This window comes from Frankliniella occidentalis, unplaced genomic scaffold (assembly GCF_000697945.3).
Source record: "Frankliniella occidentalis isolate FOCC.00 unplaced genomic scaffold, Focc_3.1 Scaffold42, whole genome shotgun sequence".
In the NCBI taxonomy this organism is placed as follows: Eukaryota; Metazoa; Arthropoda; class Insecta; order Thysanoptera; family Thripidae; genus Frankliniella; species Frankliniella occidentalis.
Window position 1 is genome coordinate 1,166,187 of NW_026267172.1, and position 22,181 is coordinate 1,188,367.

The 22,181-nt window shown below is 40.1% G+C and overlaps 5 protein-coding genes across 12 annotated transcripts in view; 2 read left to right on the forward strand and 3 right to left on the reverse strand.

The window, feature by feature from the left end:
- LOC113217502 (uncharacterized) overlaps positions 1-1,487 on the reverse strand; it is a 16,867-nt gene extending 15,380 nt beyond the window's left edge. The window contains exons 1-3 of the mRNA XM_026437425.2: positions 1,407-1,487; positions 1,037-1,257; positions 5-938 (exon numbers count right to left, since the gene is read on the reverse strand). Coding sequence (XP_026293210.2) covers positions 5-938; positions 1,037-1,243 — 1,141 coding nt within the window. The 5' untranslated portion in view covers positions 1,244-1,257; positions 1,407-1,487. The remainder of the gene's footprint in view (positions 1-4; positions 939-1,036; positions 1,258-1,406) is intronic.
- A 291-nt stretch (positions 1,488-1,778) lies between these two features.
- Positions 1,779-4,355, forward strand: LOC113217511 (reticulocalbin-2). Its single transcript, XM_026437438.2, has 6 exons — positions 1,779-2,241; positions 2,385-2,532; positions 2,606-2,753; positions 2,863-3,061; positions 3,140-3,266; positions 3,361-4,355. The coding sequence occupies exons 1-6, from the start codon at positions 2,046-2,048 to the stop codon at positions 3,527-3,529; spliced, it is 987 nt and encodes a 328-aa protein (XP_026293223.1). The 5' UTR covers positions 1,779-2,045; the 3' UTR covers positions 3,530-4,355.
- A 137-nt stretch (positions 4,356-4,492) lies between these two features.
- LOC113217509 (cryptochrome-2) lies at positions 4,493-7,708 on the reverse strand. Of its 2 annotated transcripts, none has more exons than XM_026437436.2 (11): positions 7,564-7,708; positions 7,229-7,354; positions 7,016-7,146; positions 6,737-6,931; positions 6,369-6,639; positions 6,160-6,288; positions 5,886-6,068; positions 5,670-5,810; positions 5,436-5,587; positions 5,167-5,366; positions 4,493-4,920 (listed from the first exon to the last, which is right to left on the reverse strand). In XM_026437436.2, the coding sequence occupies exons 2-11, from the start codon at positions 7,313-7,315 to the stop codon at positions 4,847-4,849; spliced, it is 1,563 nt and encodes a 520-aa protein (XP_026293221.2). In that variant the 5' UTR covers positions 7,316-7,354; positions 7,564-7,708; the 3' UTR covers positions 4,493-4,846. The 2 variants fall into 2 exon arrangements, with proteins under 2 accessions (XP_026293221.2, XP_026293222.2); XM_026437437.2 differs by having other exon boundaries at positions 7,470-7,611.
- LOC113217508 (recombining binding protein suppressor of hairless) lies at positions 7,696-10,896 on the forward strand. Of its 6 annotated transcripts, none has more exons than XM_026437434.2 (7): positions 7,714-7,804; positions 7,910-8,042; positions 8,547-8,905; positions 8,994-9,327; positions 9,432-9,774; positions 9,852-10,055; positions 10,144-10,896. In XM_026437434.2, exons 3-7 carry the CDS (start codon positions 8,578-8,580, stop codon positions 10,498-10,500), a joined length of 1,566 nt encoding a protein of 521 aa, XP_026293219.1. In that variant the 5' UTR covers positions 7,714-7,804; positions 7,910-8,042; positions 8,547-8,577; the 3' UTR covers positions 10,501-10,896. The 6 variants fall into 6 exon arrangements, with proteins under 6 accessions (XP_052122728.1, XP_026293219.1, XP_052122726.1 ...); XM_052266766.1 differs by having other exon boundaries at positions 7,715-7,804; positions 7,910-8,058; XM_052266768.1 differs by lacking the exon at positions 7,910-8,042 and having other exon boundaries at positions 7,696-7,804.
- Positions 10,897-10,970: 74 nt separating this feature from the next.
- The window catches only part of LOC113217507 (myosin-VIIa), a 42,116-nt gene continuing 30,905 nt past the window's right edge, over positions 10,971-22,181 (reverse strand). Inside the window, exons 2-37 of one of the 2 annotated variants that reach the window (XM_052266765.1) lie at positions 21,560-21,631; positions 21,199-21,312; positions 20,906-21,052; positions 20,642-20,826; positions 20,439-20,560; positions 20,103-20,359; positions 19,834-19,999; positions 19,590-19,720; positions 19,317-19,501; positions 19,018-19,228; positions 18,803-18,938; positions 18,469-18,713; positions 18,219-18,374; positions 17,947-18,137; positions 17,465-17,867; positions 17,136-17,351; positions 16,859-17,056; positions 16,605-16,781; positions 16,292-16,509; positions 15,789-16,209; positions 15,477-15,704; positions 15,206-15,379; positions 15,015-15,132; positions 14,773-14,899; positions 14,512-14,681; positions 14,228-14,418; positions 14,023-14,141; positions 13,689-13,935; positions 13,472-13,609; positions 13,217-13,399; positions 12,936-13,137; positions 12,710-12,838; positions 12,537-12,633; positions 12,365-12,462; positions 12,089-12,258; positions 10,971-12,006 (exon numbers count right to left, since the gene is read on the reverse strand). In XM_052266765.1, coding sequence (XP_052122725.1) covers positions 11,800-12,006; positions 12,089-12,258; positions 12,365-12,462; positions 12,537-12,633; positions 12,710-12,838; positions 12,936-13,137; positions 13,217-13,399; positions 13,472-13,609; positions 13,689-13,935; positions 14,023-14,141; positions 14,228-14,418; positions 14,512-14,681; positions 14,773-14,899; positions 15,015-15,132; positions 15,206-15,379; positions 15,477-15,704; positions 15,789-16,209; positions 16,292-16,509; positions 16,605-16,781; positions 16,859-17,056; positions 17,136-17,351; positions 17,465-17,867; positions 17,947-18,137; positions 18,219-18,374; positions 18,469-18,713; positions 18,803-18,938; positions 19,018-19,228; positions 19,317-19,501; positions 19,590-19,720; positions 19,834-19,999; positions 20,103-20,359; positions 20,439-20,560; positions 20,642-20,826; positions 20,906-21,052; positions 21,199-21,312; positions 21,560-21,577 — 6,495 coding nt within the window. In that variant the 5' untranslated portion in view covers positions 21,578-21,631 and the 3' untranslated portion in view covers positions 10,971-11,799. Of the gene's footprint in view, positions 12,007-12,088; positions 12,259-12,364; positions 12,463-12,536; positions 12,634-12,709; positions 12,839-12,935; positions 13,138-13,216; positions 13,400-13,471; positions 13,610-13,688; positions 13,936-14,022; positions 14,142-14,227; positions 14,419-14,511; positions 14,682-14,772; positions 14,900-15,014; positions 15,133-15,205; positions 15,380-15,476; positions 15,705-15,788; positions 16,210-16,291; positions 16,510-16,595; positions 16,782-16,858; positions 17,057-17,135; positions 17,352-17,464; positions 17,868-17,946; positions 18,138-18,218; positions 18,375-18,468; positions 18,714-18,802; positions 18,939-19,017; positions 19,229-19,316; positions 19,502-19,589; positions 19,721-19,833; positions 20,000-20,102; positions 20,360-20,438; positions 20,561-20,641; positions 20,827-20,905; positions 21,053-21,198; positions 21,313-21,559; positions 21,632-22,181 lie in introns of both variants that reach the window. The other variant, XM_052266764.1, reaches the window with a different exon arrangement.

Here is a 22,181-nt window from a genome sequence, read left to right on the forward strand (position 1 = left end):
TTGCTGAGCACGCGTGCGGCCGTCTCCAGGAGGTCGGCGGCGAGCGAGGGCATGCTCTGCTTGTAGTCGTGCCACTGCTGGGAGGCGGTCACCTCGCACAGGTGCTCGACGGCGACCAGCAGCGCGCTCTGCTTGAGGCGGTGCACGGCGTGGCGCTCGGCGAACGCCAGCATGTCGAGGGCCTTGGAGTGGTCGAGGCGGAGCGCGCGCAGCAGGCGCCGACAGCAGAGGTCGGCCAGGTCGTCGACGCCGAAGCGCCCGGCCAGCACGAGCACGTCCCTCTCGAGTCCCTGGAGCCCCGACGCGTCGCCGGTGTACATGAAGTCCAGGACCTTGAGGAACGCCTCGTGGGGCGCGTCCTCCAGCTCCAGGGGCTCGGCCCGGTCCCGGTGCCGCTGCAGCAGTCGGCGGAACACGGGACTCCTGGCGGCGAGGATGGCCCGGTGCGCGCGGACGGGCTGCTCCTCCGCGACCAGGGTGATGTCGGCCTCCTTCTGAGTCGTCAACAGCTGTCCGAAATCGGCGCTGAGCCTGTTTAGCAGCCGAGCGTCCGGGCCCTCGTTCACCGCCGCCGTGTCCACCTCGACCTCCTCAGACGTCGCGTCCTCCGACGAGTTACTGTCCGCGCGACCCTCGTCAGCGGCCGGGCCTTGCTTGGGGTGGTAGTAGAAGGTGGTCATCGTCACCCCGATCTCCGACACCGTGGCGCGGTGCACGCTCGCGATGGTGGCGGGTCCGTCCGCGTCCACCGCGACGCGGAGGCGGAGCGGGCTCCGCGGCCTCAGCGGCTCGTGGTCCTTGGCATCGACCTGGAGGTCGACGTCGTACTCGCCCGAGCAGCGGGACCTGACGTGCACGGTGCCGCGCATGTGCAGACGGCTGCGGTCCTTGGCCGACACGTCGTAGAGGACGACGCGGAGAACGCCGTTATCAGCAACCTTAGAAGAAACCAACAACAAGGCTTCATAGAGTCATCTCGGGTTGAAAGGCCGGTATTTCTGCACTTTACAAAACAAACACACACGAGTAAACTCACCAGCAGTTTCACTCCCCAGGTGATGCGGGGGTTGTTGAGCTGGAAGTAGGCCACATCCACTTCGTCACCGGGGCCGGGGCACATGCTTTCCACGTTGACTGAGTTCGTAACGCTCACCAGAAGAATGTCGTCAGACTGCTCCTCGTCTCTGGAAAATCGCCCTACCGCCTGTTCCAGGGCTAATGCCGCAATGTGCTCCTGCGCCATCTTGGAGCGTCGGTCTGCGAAAGCCGAAAATACCACTTAGGTAACACATGCACACGACCATCGACCATACCTAACCATACCCCGTGACCACCCGAGACGTTTGACATATTACCACTGGATAATACCACTGAATAAATGAACGAGAGTAAGAGACAACACCTACTTTATGTTTAGCTTGATCAAAATGTCGATCAGATCGATAAGATTTTTCTCCAGCCGTTGACCCGACTTGACTCGAGCTCCCGCCAAGCGCCAACCGCCTCCTCTTCTTCCCGCCAATCTTGTCCATTATGTACAGTCACGCGCATCTTACGCTCCTCGCAAACTGTTAACATTAATCTAGCATTATTCGTCGAGAAAAATTAACAGAGACGTGAGGCTATGTTTGGAAAAGGTGTTGTGCCCGTTAAAATCCGCTAGAAGCAATCACTTCTTTTAGTGCCCAAACACTGGACGAAGCAGATAACGACTCTCTAGCCCACTCTTCACCCCCTCCGTTCTCCTTCACTCCCTCCCCGCCTCCCCTCCCTTCCCTTCTTTCGCCGCCCCAGGGGATCCAGTAACATATGTAAATGGCTTGTGTTTCAGTTTTTATTATGCGAGTTCAGCACACCTAAGTGGTCTCCGAATCGCGTGCAGCCCCGCGCCGAGGCTTGGCGGCTGAAGTGCAGAGGCAAGCCTTTGTTTGTTCGGCTCACAGTGTCTGTCGGCAGCGGAGCGGTTAGGGTTGGGTTGAGGGGGTGAGGGTAGGGCGGGTGCTTCTGTCTGTTTGTGCCGTCTGCTAGGACATCTCAAGCTCACAATGGGCCGGGCGGACTTGTTTTGTGTTTTGATTGCCTTGTGCATCTTCTCGCATTCGTTCGATGGATTAGACGCCGCTTCTGCCCACATTCACTCGCATGAGCGAGAGGCAGACGGCGCCCTCCTACCGGAGGAGCACAACCGCATACACAGAGAGCACCAAAGTCACTCTGAGTTCGACCATGAAGCCATTCTTGGTGAGTCCTATTAAAATTTTACAGCACCTTGCTTAAAATATTTACCTACCGTCTATAATTGTTACATGTCAACATCTGGAAGTATGTAGCATTACTTTCATAGTTTATGTTTACATTTTTATGATTCCTTTTGTTTGTCATAGGAAGTGCCAAGGAGGCCGAAGAATTTGATAACTTGTCTCCCGAAGAGTCGAAACGCAGATTAGGCATTCTTCTCACTAAGATGGATGTGAATGGGGACAAACACATTGATCGCTCTGAACTACATGCATGGATCATGCGATCCTTTAAGTACGTTTCAGAGTCATTGCTTCAATCAGAAAAGAATCTTTTTATATTTATCTAATTGTTTTATGCCCCACAGAATGCTTTCAGAAGAAGAAGCTGGAGACAGATTTGAGGATGCTGATGAAGATAACAATGGATTTGTTACTTGGTTGGAGTATGCAAAAAATTCTTTTGGAGAAGACACAGATTTTTCTGATGACCACTTGGAAGGTGCCCACGAAAAGGTGACTAATAAACCAAACAATTAAAAAACAAAAAATATTTCTGTTGTATGTGTAACATTAAATGAAAGATGTTTTATGTGAACTAAAACCTTTTTCTTTATAAAAACAGCTCATGAAAAATGAAAAAGTCATGTTTGAGGCTGCTGATAGTAACAAGGATGGCAAGCTAGATCGTTTAGAATTCCTGGTATTCCAATTTCCTGAAGAAAATCCTGCCATGCACCCTCATGTTTTAGCTCAGACTTTAGAAGAAAAAGACAAAGACTCTGATGGTTTTATTAATTTTGAGGAATTTCTGGACAGAAAAGGTTTGTAATCAAAGTAATAATTTTCATGAAAAATTCTGTATTTTAAATAGTCTTTCCTTACATAGTCTTTCATTCCAGAGGGTGACTCTCCAGAGAAAGAATATCTTATAGTGCAAGAACAAAAGTTCAATGGTGAGTTTGACAAAGATGGTGATGGGCGACTGAACTCTGCTGAAATTTTATCGTGGATCACCCCTAATAATGAGTAAGTCTTATGTGCACTTTCTGTAGTCTTGAAAATTTGATTATTCTTCACTAGATCATTAAAATAATTGCTTCTCTGGCTTTCTCCTTTGAAGTGACATTGCAAAGGATGAAGTGGACCACCTGTTTGCTAGTGCTGATGATGACCATGATGACATGCTTTCATTTGAAGAGATTTTGGAGCACCATGATGTCTTTGTGGGAAGCGAAGCCACTGACTATGGAGATCACCTTCAAAACATGCATCTCTTTGATGAGCTGTAGGGTAGGAGGGTAGCACCTCTGCTGATCATTCTACTTCTAGTTGCTTATTTGGATTGCATCGCTTTCTAAGAAGGAAGACTGTTCTTAGTATACAAAATGGGCTATTTGTTTGCCATGATGATTGAAGAATCATTAAGGGGGAGTTAAAATAATCTGTTTAGTGTGCTACTCTATTTGAAAGTTGAGTCAGATTTTCTTCTATGGTTTTCTTTCATCATCTCAATTATCTTACCCTGTACTATTTGATCATGTATTTTCAGACACTAGTCAGGAGGCTCATTAGTCAGTGTACTCCTGATATCAGACCAAGTTGTGATGTACTAGTTATATAAGGGTGACTGATAAGTCTGATTTATTTCTTGAACGCACCTTTTTATGTTGAACTAGCTCTCTGCATTTGTTTTATCTGGAAACCCTGTTGTTTCTGAAGACAGGCTATTTATTTATTTATCTATTTATTTATTTATTGACTACACTGCAGCATTTTTACCAAGATGAAGTGCATCAGTATTTCTTTTGTTGACCTATCCAAGTTAGTTACTATTGCTTCACTTTTCTTCATTGTAATGTTCTTGTAAATTTTCAGATATAATTTAATTTTTTGTCAATTTCTCTCTAACCTAGTGCCAATTACATTTATTGGGTCAGTATTTTACCTGGTAAATCCCTAGTTTATCAGTAATGCCAAAGTTTGCAACTAATATGAGATGTTTTTTACTTGATTTGTAACTTTATTAGGAAAAGTAAGTCAGACATTTGTTCATGAAGTGTAAGCAAGTGTTTGAGTAATTGAAAAAAAAAATTAAATGGTGTGAAGTTTTTAATACTATGTATTTTTTTTTTTACAAAATAACACTGACAGAACAGGGGTATAAAAACAGGTATAACATGAGATTCTTCTTTTCAATCTGCCTCATTTATACACATTTCTACAGATGAGATCTATTAGATATGTTAATAAGATTAAATGTAAATGCCTTTGATTATTGAAGGATTGTACTTTTCAGTTTACCCAGTTTGTACTACCATTATCTGATAACCTATTACAGATGATCTAGGAACTCTTAATTTGTCTCTAATACAAAATTCTACAATTCTATTATATCAGCAATCTTTGTTGAGAGTAAAAATACATGGTGTATAAATTTGTTAATTTTGACATGTGCCAGCTTACTACCAATAGTTTCCATGCATATCAAGATGTAAGTTAATTAATATTATATTAAAATGTCTACATTTGTATTTTCTAAATACTGTTTTGTGGTCCATTGCTCACCATTTTCCTCATTCATTGGAGTGGGATCTTCTTCTGTGCTATTACTTCTTGGCCCCTTTCTTCCTTTTAGGGGGGGGAGAAGAGGATGAGGAAGCATCATCTTCATCGAGAGTTTCTAGAGAAAGACATCAGTTAGTAATGACAGGAAACATACATGATCACAGCAGGCGCGGTTTATAGTCCAGCTGACCAAGGAAGCTATGCACTCTGGGTTGCTTCAGGATTTTATAGGTCAAATTTCATACCTACCAAGAGACTTCCTAAGAACTGACTAGGGGGCCGACCGGGTGGGGGTTTGCCCTCCCATCCCCACTTAAAAACCGCGCCTGAATCATAGTGTTAAGTATTTTCAAAAGAATACCTTGAGCTAACAATTTGTTAGCTTTGTACGCAGCAGAAAGGCGTCCAATGTTATTCTTGTAAACATCCTCATGTATTATGATGCGGTGTGGATAATCTTTCCCCAGAACACATTTAGCTCCCTTTTGAACAGCTAAAGATGCCTTCCAGGGTTCATACAAGTACTCAGTTGGAAGTTTTGCCACCTCTGGTACATATTTCCTGTGAATTCATCTCTTTAATTAGATAGATGGTAGACAAAATATTGAATGAAAATTATAGTTCACTCACCTTATGTACTGTCCAAGAACATCTGTCTTTTTACCAAAAGCAACAGGACTGTATACACGATAAAACTGATGATAAAATGCTGACGCCGACATCCACATCCAGTTTCCAGCATTTAAAGCCCAATCAGCGTCTAAGAGGAGCTCTTCAAATACCTAGAGACCAAATATGTATTTTAAAAACACAAGGGTTTTTTAAAACTTATTTTTCTAGTATTTGATTAATTTTGATCCTAACTTTCTGTCCAACTTCCCATGACTGATACAGGTCTCCTCGAGTCAGGAAACATGCAACAGCATGCCTTGCAAGATGATGGATCCAACCTTCTTGACGTAACTGGCGCATGCACGCATCTATGAATGGATACCCTGTTTGTGCCTGTAGTATAATAAAATAAATTTTAAAAAATAAAATTTTAATACACAAGAACATACAACCCTTGCTTAAAATTACCTGAGCCCATTTTTCAACAAATTCTGGATTTTCATCCCAAGGTACAGCACAACACACTTTGTTGCCAATCATCTTGTCAAAATTTGGTGTTGCTGAGGCAACAACATAGTAGAATTCCCGCCAATACATCTGTCCGATGAGAGACACCGGGGGCTTTGAATGTTTCTTGTACACCTTCAAAATCTATTTTCAGAATTAAAAGAAAAATATCATAGATTCATTTTAACAGACAATAAGTAAATTCATAACATGATAAAGCATTACAACTTCATACCTCATTTATTTTATGGTATGTTAAACGAGATGATACACAACCAAATCTTATATATGGACTGAGCACAGTTGTACTTGGTGATAGGCTGTTGGGGATAGTCTTGGGCTTCTCAAAAGTACTGATCCACTCCTAAGTTAGCGTGAAAGAGAAAATGAAACAGATTATTTACAGTTGAACCAAAACTAGTATCTTCTCTGGAGCTGTCTTACTTTTCTTTCCAAGCATCGTCCCAAACGTGCCAAGCCTTCTGTTTCACCACCAGGAAACAAGCAGGGTCCAAGTTGACTCTGATCAACACCCAGATCCTCTAATGTTGGGATGTCATAATCATGAGAATCTAATAATTTTGATGAGACACGTTGCTCAGAGAGCAGCTCTTTGGGAGCGGCAACAGCTTCTGGAGGTTCCCCTAACGACTGCAGCAGAGAAACCAACTTCTGATAAGTTAAAGGAGGTTTATCCATGTTAGCCTTAAGAACCCTGCAAAAAAAAAGTTTATTTTTTTATAGAAATAGAACTTGTATCAAAACAATGTTTTTCTAAATTAGTGAGCAGTTAGCAATTAAGGTTGGCTTACAATTCTGTATTGTATAGGGTATGAGAGATCTTCTGAATGACCTCAACATCCTCTTGACGAGCAATTTTAATAATTTGTTCATCTCTTTCAAGAGCATATGGTTCAATATCAATTTCAAATGTCAGGCGTTGGACTTTCCATTCAGAAAAAAGAGATGTGAATACTTCCTCAGGTGTTCCACGGAATACAAATAGTCTGAAATCAATAGCAACTTACTAAATATTTTCAGATCTACAACCTTTCAGTTCATTTAAAAGTTATTTAGAAAATTTAAACTACCTGGACCCAATGTCTCGTAAACTTTTATCTAAGTCAGTGAGACTTTGATGAAGAAACCGCCAGCGATTAGGACCACACAGGACATTTTTCTCGTACCATGGATCAAATATGTAAACTGGACGCAATTCAATCTATTGAACAGGAGAAGATCAACCAATAACGTTCGAGAGAGGAGTAATTGAACATTAATCTAGATATGGATATTTTACAAACCTCAGATTTCAATGCGGCAACTAAGGCAGGATTGTCATGTAGACGAAGACCCTTTCTAAACCAATGAACAGCCGTTGCTTTCGACATTGTGACAATTATTTGGCACTACACTCTGGGGGAAGGAATCTAAGAAAAGAAAGATACAACACAACCTTAGCACTAACAGTAGCGCAGAAGCGTGTGCACCGTGAACCGTGAAGTTGCTTCAAGAAGTTTGTCACATCAGCATGACAGTAATTACCCTTGGTTGACAGAGAATCAACACTCTCTCAAAATATTTCAAACTAAAATTTTAACCCTTCTGAATGTAAGGAAATTACTACTTTGGTACTTACTACCCTTATGCAACAGCGTTTTGTATTGCGCTCCGAATCCGATCCGAACCGAACGAAACCCGAACGGAGGGGCAGGAAGAGGGGGGTATAGTCCGTTCGTGTCGTCAACTACTATGAAAAATAAGACAGAACGTGAATCCAAGTTTTGTTTATGCGTTTGTTTGAATAACCGTCTGGAGTTTTGCCGGAGTATAGTCGGGTATCGACAGCCTCTTCTCTGTAACTGTCAAAACATTTACAAGTAACACAAACAATGCGACCCATTTTACCATTACATCACGTATTATTGCACACAACTCAACTCCAGAAAATTAAAAGGTGACTTTGAATTCTTTTTCATGGCCAGGAGTCGTGCATTTTGAGCTCTTGACGGGATAATGTTACCCTCAATAGAGTATAGCGTTTTCCAGTATGTGAACCAAACAGGTGTTTCGGTGAAGATGGCTTCTCTTCGGCATCTCTCACAAAACCGTTTATGAGTGAGAAGCATTTTTTGTACGTTCAGTTCCCCTCACTTTTTATTTATTTGTGTCTCAGCGTTGGTCATTTGGCCTGTGTTCCTTGCATTTACAAAATTGTACAATACACTTCGAATCAGAGGCTGTAGAGTGGTGCAGAATCTCAACCGTGGGAATTGTTTACGTTTCTGTTTGTCAATATGCTTTCGTTGTTTTTGTTTCATTATTGTTTATGTCGTGTAGTTTTCTGCTAGCGCCACTACTTTTCAACTTAGTCTATGCTTTTCTTGTATTCCATTTTCGCTTTACACTTTGAAATAGCGAAATCTCAACTTCAAGTTAGGTTAAAGGCACTTCTCAAGTTCATAGACCTTAGGGGAAATATTTACAATCTATTTTGTTATTACCTAACTCGTTTTTTTTATGCACATGTATTTCTTTCCATTTCTATTTCACCTTTTTGTATTTCACCTGTTTATTTGATCCATTTCATTCTCATTCCCATTTTAATTGTTTTTCTTGCAGTTTCAACATGATCTTTGTGTGACGTTGAAAAATGCCTCATCAGTTTGGGGTTCCTGGACTTCATAGTCCTCCGTCTCCACCGCAACGAGTTGCTGAAAGATCTGCTAATCAGGGTGGTGGAGGTGGAGTAGTTCCCCCAAGTCCATTAAACTTGTTAAGTTCAAGAATGGATCAACGATTGACACGTGAAGCTATGGAGAGATACTTAAGGGAGCGAAATGACATGGTTATTGTTATCCTCCATGCCAAAGTAGCTCAAAAGTCATATGGTAATGAGAAAAGATTCTTCTGTCCTCCTCCATGTATCTATCTCTTCGGAGATGGATGGCGACTTCGACAAGAGCAGCTGATGAGAGCTGGTAAGATCCAAGTCAAATAATTATTTTATGTTTTAAAATTCTAATCAGTTTGCTAACATTCAAAGTAATTTGGCTGTCTTGTCTGTAGGTGAAAGTGAACAGAGTTCTCAGCTTTGTGCTTTCATTGGAATTGGAAGTTCAGATCAGGATATGCAGCAGTTAGATTTAAACAATGGAAAACAGTATTGTGCTGCAAAAACGCTGTTTATATCTGATTCTGACAAAAGGAAGCATTTTATGCTGTCTGTGAAAATGTTCTATGGGACTGGTCAAGATATTGGAGTCTTTCACTCCAAACGAATCAAAGTTATCAGTAAACCATCCAAAAAGAAACAGTCCTTAAAGAATGCCGATCTTTGTATAGCTAGTGGCACAAAAGTTGCCCTTTTTAACCGTCTTCGGTCTCAAACTGTGAGCACAAGGTAAAACTCAAAAGTTTTCCTGAAAAGTATGTAAAATTTGTCCACACATATTTAGCATAAAATTTTACCAAGTCCTGTTTTCTTGTCTCTTTTCTACTAATCAGGTATCTCCATGTTGAAAATGGAAACTTTCATGCAAGTTCAACTCAGTGGGGCGCTTTTACAATTCATCTTTTGGATGATAATGAAAGTGAAAGTGAAGAATTTACTGTCCGCGATGGCTATGTCCATTATGGGTCAACTGTTAAATTAGTATGTTCAGTGACTGGTATGGCCTTACCTCGGCTAATCATAAGAAAGGTTGACAAACAGATGGCCCTCCTAGAAGCGGATGATCCTGTATCTCAATTACATAAGTGTGCTTTTTACATGAAGGATACTGAGCGAATGTATTTGTGCTTGAGCCAAGAAAGAATTATACAATTTCAAGCAACGCCTTGCCCAAAGGTTGGACTCTCCCAAAATTTGCCCTGGATTTATTGTGTTTTCAAGTTTTGTAACAATGCCTTTTTCTACTTGTACAGGAGTTGAACAAAGAAATGATCAATGATGGAGCATGCTGGACAATTATCTCAACGGATAAGGCGGAGTACCAGTTCTTTGAGGGAATGGGTCCTGTTAGGTTGCCTGTGACCCCTGTTCCTATTGTACACTCACTTCATCTCAATGGTGGAGGAGATGTTGCAATGCTTGAACTTAGTGGTGAAAACTTTACTCCTAATCTTCAGGTATGTTAATTGTTGTTGCATCATTTTATTCATTCACAATAACCTAGTGCCCTGCTAGATCTAACCATTTATTATTTTATTTTTCCAGGTCTGGTTTGGGGATGTTGAAGCTGAAACATTGTATCGTTGTCAAGAAAGTATGTTGTGTGTTGTACCAGAAATATCTCAATTTCGTGGAGAGTGGCAATGGGTTCGTCAACCAACTCAAGTACCTGTGTCATTAGTTCGTAATGATGGGGTCATCTATGCAACTGGGCTAACATTCACCTACACTCCAGAGCCAGGACCAAGGCCTAATTGTCCACCTGCTGACGAGATTGTAAGGACGAGAAGGAGTAGGGATGCTGAGAGGGAACGAGATAGTCAAACTGCTGAACCTCATAGAGATAGTCAGAATAATCGTTATCCTGCCATTAATGATACACCTTGGAATCAAGGTACCTAAATTATATTTTTACTAGTTTTAACATCATGGATTTTTGAACACCAAAGGCAGCTGTGTGTTTAAAGGCCCAACTTTATGAATGGGACCAATATTTTTTTTTAAGTGTAGTATAGTATTCTTGCTAAATTAAGAATTTGATTTTGTAGACTGTAGTAAAACACCATGCATGTTGTGATGTTTTTTGTACATTACTATACATACTCAGACTGAAAGAAAACTATAGTATTCATCTCTATCTTTAACTTTGCCATGTGTTCTATTTTTCATGAAATGGCATAATTCTTGTATGTTGATGAGATGTGCTGATTTCTGTGATTGCTGCATGAATGCAGTTTATTTTTACTTTCCTGTATTGTGTTCTAAGAGCGACCCTCAATAAATTTTAACCTACTTCCAGTGGTGTTCTTCATAGAAATAAAGTCAGGGTGAAAGAGTATCCCAGCTCAAAGAGAAATAGGTTAACAGCAAAGCACTATAATAATCAACTTCATTGTCACAATAAAAAGAATCTACAATTTTTCATAAACTTAAATAAGAACAATATAATAATTACAAATTGAAGAAAATATATCTTTCTTAAAACCAGGATGAGGAAGACTGGATATGGACGGTCATAAATTATATGCAATATAAATGATTTGAGCATAATTGTCTTAATTAACCTGTACAATATAATGATGAAATGACTATCTTTCATGCTTCTTTATACATATCATGATTAAAATTACACATTTGTTGGCAATTTTGCTATGACCATGACTAGAGGCTTGAAAGCTACTCTAACCATGAAATTCAAAATGTAATACTGCTATGTACAAACTTTCCATGGCAACTAATCAGGCTCTCTTTTCTGTTGTGTGCAGGAGAAGAGAGGAGCTAAATATTTGCTTTCCCTCAATTACTGTCATCCATAATCAGTAATTAATTCATTGCCAAAACCAGAACCCACCAATAATTGAATTACAATTGTCATGACACAAACTTATCAGTCAATCAGTACGCCAATGTACGTAACATACCATTACAAACATTGGTGAAAAAAGCCTATGTACAAGCATTGTCATTTGCAAAGGAAATTTTGATTTAACATTCCGCTTTAAATAGACAGCCAGCGGTCACAGCACAGTTTTCCAGAGGACAGTTTCCTTTGCAACTGAAAATGCCTCAGAATGCAGCAAATGCAACTGTTCCAAAGAACCCTCTTAAATAGGGATATGAGTTATAGAAAAATTCATCAGGTTTAATGACTTGAAATGCATGTTAAAAATGCACCTCAAACCACAAAAAGGAAGTGAAAGATTACTTAATTCTCAACGAACGCTGCTTGTTCATATTCGTAAGCATCAAAGAAATGTATGAAGTCAATAAGTCGTCCATTTTGTATCCTAATGACGTTTCACAAAGGAGTTTGGACCCGCGAACCAAGTTCCCTATTGTCATATGGAAATATGTATTCCCTGATGACCAATTTGAAATACGCGTAAATGGATGAGTTACAATTATTTCCTGTGGAGAAAGAAAACAGGTATCAGACAAATTTTGTTTTCAATATGAGATGTGGTGAAATCATTTACCAAGAGAATATTACCTTGTCTACTGGATTTATTAGACTAACACCATGCTTATTTATGGCAATCAAAAGCATTTCTGGACAAGTTGGCTCAGTGGTCTGTTTCACTTCAAAGAACGCAGATCCAAAAGTTGGCCAGCGGTAAATGATCTTCAAAAATGTAATCTTAGCATCTTCAGGGCTCATACCTGAAGAGGAGAGTAAAATATTGTAGCAATAAACCATCAAAGTAAATGTCAAAACAAATTTCAGATTAGCATAAAATTAAAAAGAAGAATGAAATAAATAAAGTACCAGCATCACTATTGTAGGCAGCCACAATGTTTCTCTTCCAATCACTAGTGCTTTGCATCTTAATCATGTCAGCTGGCACAAGTTCTCTCACCATTTGCCTGAATATAGAAAAGGAGATGAAATACAGTAACCTAAACATCACAATGAATACATAGCTCTTCACAAAACTTACGGAATGGACTGCAATTCATGTTTACTTTCTCCAAACCGGACTCTATAAACAAGAGCGGCAAGACGAGCTGCCTCTTCTTTACTACACTTATGATATCCTAAGAGTAAATTCAAAAATAAAGTAAGTTAAAATTTTAAGTGAGATTCATTAGATTAAATGATGGCTAAATTTACCTCTGAGGAGTTTTGGCAGCTCCTGATGGAAATGGAAAATAAGGTCTGCATTTCGGTCCTTCCCAGGGACAGTATTGGTCCAGAGCTTTTTCATGAAGAATACTTGATAAGTAAATTGGGGAGTGACTCCTGGGAACAGAAGAACAACAATTCCAAGATTGGTAACCTGTTTAAGACATTACAGAAAGAAATATATAATACTGCGATTTTTAAACAGTATTCTCACCATCTCTTGACGGTCGTGCTTTTTTGATCCAGTCAGTTAGATGTCTGACAAAGTCAAAGAAGAAATCACCCTCAGGTACAGATATAACTTTGTCTGCTATTTTAACAAACAAACTAAAGCCTTCACTGGAGCGTAAGTTCAACCTCTGAGAGATATTTTGACAGAAATCCTTTGCTCTAGTTGATGAGTCTACTTCAAATGCCTTGTAAAATAATGGAGAAGATAATTAGCTGCAAGGTTGTGGTTAGTTCTGAAGACAAATTTATTTTGAAGTACCTCACCTCATCTGTATCATCTGGGAAATAAACTTTATGAAATATTTGTGTTGTTTTATGTTGTATAGCTTCGACTTCAACCTGGTGGGGTGGATACTTTCGTTGACCATTTCGCAATGTTTTCTGCAACCTCTGAAGTGAATCTTGAGAAATAGGGTGTCGACGGGATCGTAAAAATTGAGTTAATTCCTGTAAAATATAAAAATTTGTAAGAAACAAAATTCTTTTTGAAAAGGCTCCTAGCTCAAGTGAAATGCTGACCTTTAAGAGACTCTGACTACAGGCAAACAGTCCAGTTGCTAGCCACATGAGTTCCCATCCCCTTTCCTCACTCAGACGGTTTCGGTTATCAGTTAACTGCTTCATGATCTGACAGTATATCTCATCACGCAAAATTTCCTGTGTCATAAAAGTTTTATATCAGGCAAACATTTTTCATTAAAACAAACACATGTGGAAATTTACTTTGCATACTCACATGCTTTAATGGCCCATCAAATATTTGATCAGTGTCAACACGCCTTTTACTGGGTAAGTCACCCATATATTTCAACATTGCTGTAAATGCATAGCAAGCTTCTTCTGCTAGTTCATCTTTAGAAAGCAGTTTTCTTAATAGGGGCTGCTTTAAAGGTTCACGGGAATGTCGCCAAAGTTCATCCGCATTTCCTCTCCTGGCAGTTGTTAGAGTGAGAGCCTTGGACATGGTGCGTTTTGGAGGAGTCCTAGGGAGTCAAAGTTTTTAATGTTTTAATTATCAATATGATGGCTACATCTCATTTTTAAAGGAACATAATAGTAAGTGAGTATACCTGAAATGGTCTAATGAGTATTCCATTAAGTTGTGAGGTTTCTCTCTTGGCTCTGTGCCATTGACTTGGGTTGGATATAATTTTCGACCATGTTCTGCTCCTTCCAAACTAAATAGTGCCTAGAAAATTTTAATCAACATGAATCATAATAATTTTTTAGGGGAGATTTTTAAAATATAAGTGCTAGTTGGAGACGAATTCTTACAAGAATATCATTGGGGGGTTTGCTAAGGGCAGGCAGCACATAAACAGTTTCTGCTGGGAAGTCTCCCCTTTCGGTAGTCCTCTCACATCGTCCAGCACACCATCCCGAACTCATCACTTTTTCACCAGTGCTGTCATCTTCTAATAAAATTAAATCTCCCTTTTGGAAGGACAAGAACGTTGATCCCTCTCCTAGAAGAAAAAAAAAAAAAAAAAATATCACAAAAATGTTTTTTTAGAAATGAGCATGGCAAATACTTCTATTATTAAATTTTAATAATGTACCAGGTGCTTTGTAGTCCTGTAGTGCAATTACAAAAGTACTTCTTTTCTTCAGGCCTTCTAAGAAGTATACCACTAAGTCCCGAATATCTTCAGCATTAGGGCTCTGGAATGTGAATTCTTCCCCTCTGACAGTCGACAAAGTGAAAGTCTGTGTGAAAACCTTATTAGTTCTGTAAACAAAAATCAGATACATTTTCTTTGTTAACACAAAATTTATTTTGGTGACTTATTTTAATTATCTTTAAGAACAGTGGCACATACTTTTGGCTGGATACTGTAGTTATTTCAGGAAAACTGAGCTCCAATAGCACTTGCTCTTGATCATCAACAACGTACACGCCTGTCCAGTTCACAGCAATAATTACATCATTTTTAGGAAGATTTGGTCCTGAAAATATTTTTAAATTGGAAATTAGCATCACTGCTCGTTTTTACTTAAAGAGGTGTATGAAAATAGGTAACAACTAAAAATCTAAATCACAATGTTCTAAGTATACACATACCAGAATTACGGTAAGCTTCATAAAAGCGTGAGAATAGGAGAGGCCACTTGAATTTAGCATAACTGACAACATCTTCTTTCACTCGAAGCACAGGAACCTGCTCTTTTAAATAATAACTCTGAAAAGAAAAAATAATTTTAGAATTATGATGGTTGGCAAATTTCAGTCACATTCAGAGGAGGCTGCCCTACCTTCTTGTATGCTTGTACCACAAGCTGTTTCCAGCGTTCCACACTTTTCTCTGCATTGCTCAAGCAATAATCAGGGATGTAATTTGGAAGGAGGTTTAATAGCCTTTCGGAATTCATGTCAGAGTTATATTCAATAAAATACTGCTGAGCAGCAATCATTGCTAGATCTTCCTCCTAAGCAGGAAAAACATAAAGAAGAAGTTTTTTGATGATGTTTGTTTTTTCGTATTGCTAATTTTTAGGTTTTATGCAAATTGATTAAAAAGCTTACCTTATCACATCGATACTCTCCAAACTTTACACCTCTTACAACCTGTTGATAAATAAGATTGGTGGCAACCGCATCTTCTGTAGGTTCGTGCCATGGAGCAAAGATTTCTTTACGGAAGAAAAGACGCCAAGGAGCATTGCGCTCTTGAGCACCTTGTTCCTTGGCATACTGTTCACATTGGGAGATGGCATCCATTACATGATCCCCTCCACTTCCTAAAGATGACACCTATTAAGGAAATTTTAGAATGTTTAGATTGTTAGGGTTTAAAAGGGATGTTCTTGATAATGGTATCTTAGAATAGTTAGTTACCTTATCAAAAAGTGCTATGTATAGAGAAAACCCAAACTGATCTTTAAGTCCAATTTTGTCGGCCAGCTGGTTGCACAGTTCTCTGGCTGTTGTGGCTGAATCTGCCAGTAATGTTTTGGTATTTCCATCCATAAAAGTAATTGGCAGCATTATAGGCTTTTTACTCTTGGTTGCCTGTAGTTCAAGCCATGATGGTGGTTGATTTCTTGTACCATTGTTAAAAGTCCGCTTCAGACGCTCCTCACAGTAGGGAGCATAACCAGGAGGGCCCTCTCGAATAAATGCCCTTAGATAATTCACAAATCTCTCTGAGGGAGCAAAGCAACCCACACAAAGAGACAGAAGAATCCAGCCACGAGCATGAGACGATTTGTACGGATTGTTTGTCAATTGCTTGCAAATCTGGCAATAAATTTCATCCCTGCCAAACACAAATGAAAAATAAACATAATGTATATACTGGCTAAGGTACATGATTACCATAGTATGGATATACATCATACCTTAACTCAGCACGTAGTATACCATGCCCAATGATAAAGTGCAGTTTTTCCAGATTTGATGTAGGTCTAGCCTCAAGCCAGCTCTGATAACTGTCAGCTGTATGTTCCTCATCTTGGAATCGACGGCGCACATCTTCTCCCAGCTTGTGTTTACGCTTCAGTGTGAGCGACACTAATTTGTGCCTAATGGAGCGTGGCTTCTGCTTCAAGTACGAGTCCTACCAAAAACATTTCATATTAATGTTGAAAAGATTAAGAGAAAGAGGAAAAAGAGGTGAAGAGAGATTGATATAAATACTCTTACATTACTTACCGGGTCCATTCCCATGAGCTGAGCTTCCTGGAATTCTTTACTACGAATAAAGTTTCGGCCTAGAGTTGCAGTAACTTTGCTCATTACTGAGGTGTTATCGCGATCCATTGTGTGAAATCTTGGCTCTGGTAAGTCTCCAGTAAATCGTAAAATGGTTATCCAAAGAGCTTGTGCTGCCTGAAATTTTATGAGTTGAGAAACAAAATACTTATCACATCACAATATTTGATTATTTAATTTAGATTGAGACTTACCAGCTGATCACCTTGAGTTTGTAATCCAAGTAAAGGTTGTTTGAGGGGTTTTCTGCTGTGGGTATGATTAACAGATGGATGGAAGTAGGTGGCTGCAAATTTCTGAAACTTGTACTCAGAGAGATCTTCCTCATCCTCACTTACAATCTGCATGGGAGTGATCAATTCTGTTTGATCTGCCTTAGGAACAGGTAAATCCTAAAATAGGTATAAAAAGAAAATTAGTGTTTTTCATTTTTAATTTGGTGTTTCTCAGTTCACATTCATCGTTTCTTACATTGAATGCTGAAGGTGGCTGGGACAAAGCAGATGACTGAACTTCACTGGAGCTCTTCGGTAAAAATCCAAACAGTTCATCAACTACTTGGCTGTCATCCAGAGGCCTATCCTGTTGTTGCATGGCCTTGTCAATAATTAGTTTACTTTCATCAGTACGAGCTTGAGCAGCAAGCCTTTGTTCCTCAACGGCAAGTTGGAGGTCTTCAAGTCGTTTCTAGAAAGTGTTTATACGAAATAAGATTAGACCTTAGCTTGAACTCTTTTTCTCTTCTTTTTTGTCTCACAATTCTAAATAACTAGTACCAAAGTTTTCTGCAAATACATTACCTTGTAGTTACGCCTGGCTAACTCAGTAGCATTTGGAACTCCTTGTTGTTTGAGTTGCATTTCCTCTTCACGGAAAAGTCTTTGAGCTTCCCTTCTTTGAGAGAATTCATATTGAAGCTTGCGATAGCGTCTCTGAGCTATCATTCGGCGCACATGGGCCTGAATTTTAATAATTGCCCACCGCTTGGCACGCACTTCTCGGCGCAGCAAGTATCCTCTAGCCCTAGCCTGTAGGGCTACTATGTGACCTCTCAAGTGTCTAAACCGATGAGAAAGTACCCTTGATCTTATCACAGCTTGTAAACGTTGGTATCCAACTCTCATCCTCAGGTATCTTCTCCTTTGTGCATGTGATTTCCAGAACCTTTGAATTGTGACAGCAGCTGCTCTTAAGCGCTGGTACCTGATAAGAAATTTAATCAAGTTTTACATACAGAAATAGTGGAACCATAAGGTTATCTTTTATTTAAAGGAAAACCTACCTTCTTCTGTAGACCCATCCTCTAATTGTTTTCTGAAGGATGAGAATCTTTTTTGTCAAGACTCTGTCTCTCTCTTGCTCAAGATACAAATCATGAGCATCTTTTAGAAATACCTTGGTTCGACCTAGTTGGTAGTCTGATCTTCCCAATACAGCTTGGCAGATTCGAGCAGTAGCTGCTCGGCAATCAGTCTAAAAAAACAAAACATTGTAAATGAATACAGGTATTATCATACATTTTAAATTGGCAATAATTTATGAGTCTATAAATACCTTGTGAGATGGAGGAACGCCTGAAATGAGGAATCGATACCGTTCAACAAACTCAGTGAAACTGTGCCTGATAGGATAACCAGCCCTACGAATGCGTATGGTTTCCATCATTCCAGAATATCGGAGCTGCCTGCAGCACAAGCCTCTATCAAACATCTGCAAAAATGAAAAAATAAAAAGAAGCATAAGTACAATTTTTTAAAAGGAATGAAATAAATCAAATATATGCATTTAATTTATAGGACTTTACCATAGGTTTCTTGTACTCATTTGGCTTGATACAGCGAATGAAAAACGGTTGACAACTGCTAAGAGTTTTCATCAACAAATCAAGTGATTTCTTGAATTGTGTACTCAAAGTTGGTGTCCTTTTCCTAGTTTCTGAACCCATACCAATATCATCAGAAAAGAGGAGTTGAAGAAAACGGTTGCTAGATATGTGGATAAGTTGAAGCAGATCTGCTGAGAAGGTGTCCCTATTTTTCTCAAGAAAACCTGTATTCAATTTGTTTTTTTAAATTAGAGTACATTTTTAAAAAATCCCAGTAAACAAATACAGTACAAGCATGGGCAACATTAAGTACCTCTGGTGTCATAAAAGACAACTCCAGCAAAGTGGTTCAGACCAAAACTTGTGTTAATATCAGACTTTGGCTTCAAGTAGTTTCTGTGGCTCCCATGGGTCTTGTGAAGTTTTGCCAACATAGTCTGATCTGTTCCCTAAAATACAAACAGACAACAGATATTAAAATGTTCTGTTAGTATTTTAGAGTAAATTAAACATCACACAAACACAAACCTTTGGAAATTTGGACTCTTCATCAATTAGAGCCATAATATTTAGCTGTTTGGATGCTATAAGATCTAGAGCATCCTGATTATCAACAAATTCTATATGCTGCCAATTGATTGCTTCCAAGTTGTACTCCTCTTGCTCAAGCTTAAAAATATGTTGAACAAAGAACTGCTGCAAATTTTCATTGGCATAGTTGATACAAAATTGCTCAAAGCTGAAATATAGAAAAGCTAATTAGACTCATGTCCCCAAAATGTGTCCAAAACATTAAAAAAAATAAATCTTCTATTGTTTAATAGTACCTATTAGTGTGAAAATTTTCAAATCCAAAGATATCAAGAACACCAATTGCAGACCGAGCAGAATTTTTGGGCCTATATATAGCATTGTTTATTTTGTTAACTATGAGAACAAATAGACGGCCATAAATTCCTTTTACAAATGCATCTCGGACATCAACAGACTGGTCTCTTGATAGAGTAGAGACCTAAACATAAATTCATTCACAACATTAGCCAATTGTATTTGAAACCAGATGATACAAAAATTGGACCACATCCACCAAACAAACGTACCACAGTTTCCCCATGAGCAAATAATGTTTTCCTGGTGAGAGCATCTATTAAAGGTTGCTTTGGCACGCCAAGCAAACTCGCAACCCGTAAAACATTAGTCAAATCAGGAATTTCTGTAGCATCCAAATTATCTGGAAAAAGAGGAGGGAGAAATGGCATTTACAGTTATTCGGTATGCCTAGGCAAAACTTTGTTCCATTCTTTTTCTTTCCTTTTTCTGGAACAGTAGTATGTAGTAACTCACCGATGACTGATGCTTTATATTTAATATTTCCTATGTGTAGCAAAGCAGCAAGTAATTTTAAAATTTCCCAGATTTCTTGATCAGTAAACAGGAGCACTTTCATGGCAGACCTTATATCTGCAAATTCTGCAGCATCATCTCTACCCTCGCATGTTATTGAGCCACCCTAAAATTGAAATAATTGTTTGTTTTTGAAAAAAACAACACAACTTGATGTGTAAAGTTTGAATTTTAACCAGATAATGTCAGCAGGTTAGAAAAATACTTACTCCTGTCAAGTAACGGTACTGTGAAGCATCACCCAGCTCTAGTCTCTGCTTTTCTTCTTTGCTAAGACCAGCTAAGAGACAGTAAAAAACATGGTAGTTCCTCTCATCTTGTGATTGAGAAACAATTCTGGACTTTTCCAACAGATATTGTTCAATTTTGGCACCCTCAATTACACCATGTTGGTTGAAGTGGATGTCAATATATTTTCCAAATCTAGACGAATTGTCGTTTCGAATGGTTTTAGCATTACCAAATGCTGTAAGACAGACATGACCATATAGATTTACATAATCAAATTAATAATGATTTCTATATTTTCATTCAAGGCTATTTACCTTCCAAGATTGGATTAGCCTCCAGAATTTGTTGTTCAATCCATGAATGTTTTCCACTTATAGCTGCCAGGTATTGGAGGATAAGTTTTGTGCTTTCAGTTTTACCAGCTCCACTCTCACCACTAAGCAACAATAACAAAATGAATGAAAAGTTTATTGAAACTGAACAAAAAATCAGAGACTTCAATTTCATCTGTAATTACCTTATAACAATGCATTGGTCTTGTCCATATCTTTTCATATGAGTGTAGCTGTTGTCACCTATAGCAAATATGTGGGGAGGTAGCTCTCCAATCTTGCGGTCTTTGTAGAGCTTAATTTGCTCTGCAGTGTAGATTGGGAGAATCTGATATGGGTTGACTGCCACCAAAATTGATCCAGTGTATGTCTAGAATAGAAAACAGGCAAATTGATGGAAGAAAACAATTACAAAATGTAAAAATACCAGATTTTAAAAATGTACTTACATATATGAGATTTTCATTGTAACGAATTAGAAGATTTCTCAGGATACCAGCTTCGTGAAGATCTCCAAGCGATATCATGTCTTCCACCCCTTGCACCGAGGTGGCATGCATCGCCTTGATGCGCCTCTCCGGCGTGAGCCATTGCTCCTGAAAGTTAAATAACATCAGTTTGAAATAAGGTCAAGTGCAGCTGCAATAATTAACATATTTTTTATGACGAAACATTATTTCAGATGATTTGGAATATCAAAATGACTATCTTGACCACTTTTGTGTATCTTAGAATAGCTTACTTTTCCATCGTCATCTCTGACTTGTATCCGACGACCCTCCGCACTCTGCACTCTTGCTCCAATGGCCACATCAAACTCATGGCCCGAGACCGGCTCAATCCAGATGTAGTCACCCTGCAAATTTAAATACTTGATGTGAGGTGCACAGTAGGAAAATGAGAAGCACTGAGTGCTGGCAATCACATTCTTTACAATCCCCCAAGGCAAGGAAAATATCATATATGGCAATCTATACCCAAGACTCTACACCCCCCCCCCCCCCCCCCCCCCGTCATTGACACACACACGTGTCAAAAAAAATGCTGACGGCAGGTCGCAAATAAATGTGGCTGATAAAACCTGCAGCTCGGCGTGCACTTACCCTGGTTACGATCACCATGTCTCACTCGGGGCCGTTGGCCAACGCACACGCCACATGAAGAAGAGCTTCGGCCTGCAACAAAAAAACGACACATCAGGCGGGACCGAGACCAGGAGCAGCCTGGAGCCTTCCAGTCAAGGAGGAGCGGCTGGAGAAGGGGAGGAAAAGGGAGGGGGTCGCATATTGTTTAACGCCGTGCCAGCCGTGTCTGAGTGATAGCCGGTAGGGCCGCGGCACAGCGCGGCTACCGTCCAGCGGATGTGACCAACCAACACACCCCGCCGCGCCCGCCCCGCCCCGCCCCGCCCCGCCGCACCACGCGCACCGTTCCGCCCCGCCGCGCTGCTCCGCGCGGTGCCGGTGCTGCATGCCCACGGCTATGGCCCATGGCTATGGCCCATGGCGGCGGCCGGGCCGTCCTTGTTCCTCTCCACCAGAGCGACGAGGATGGCGAGCCCAGCCAGCCCAGCCAGCCCTGCCGCTGCTTCCGTACGCCGGGGCCATGACGCACCGCACGCGGAACGCCCCGCCGGTCGGTAATGTGTACGCGCCCGAACGCATCGGCCACCGTGGACGAGGGAGCGGTTACTGTGGACGATGGTGGTGAGCAGGGCGACGGCGT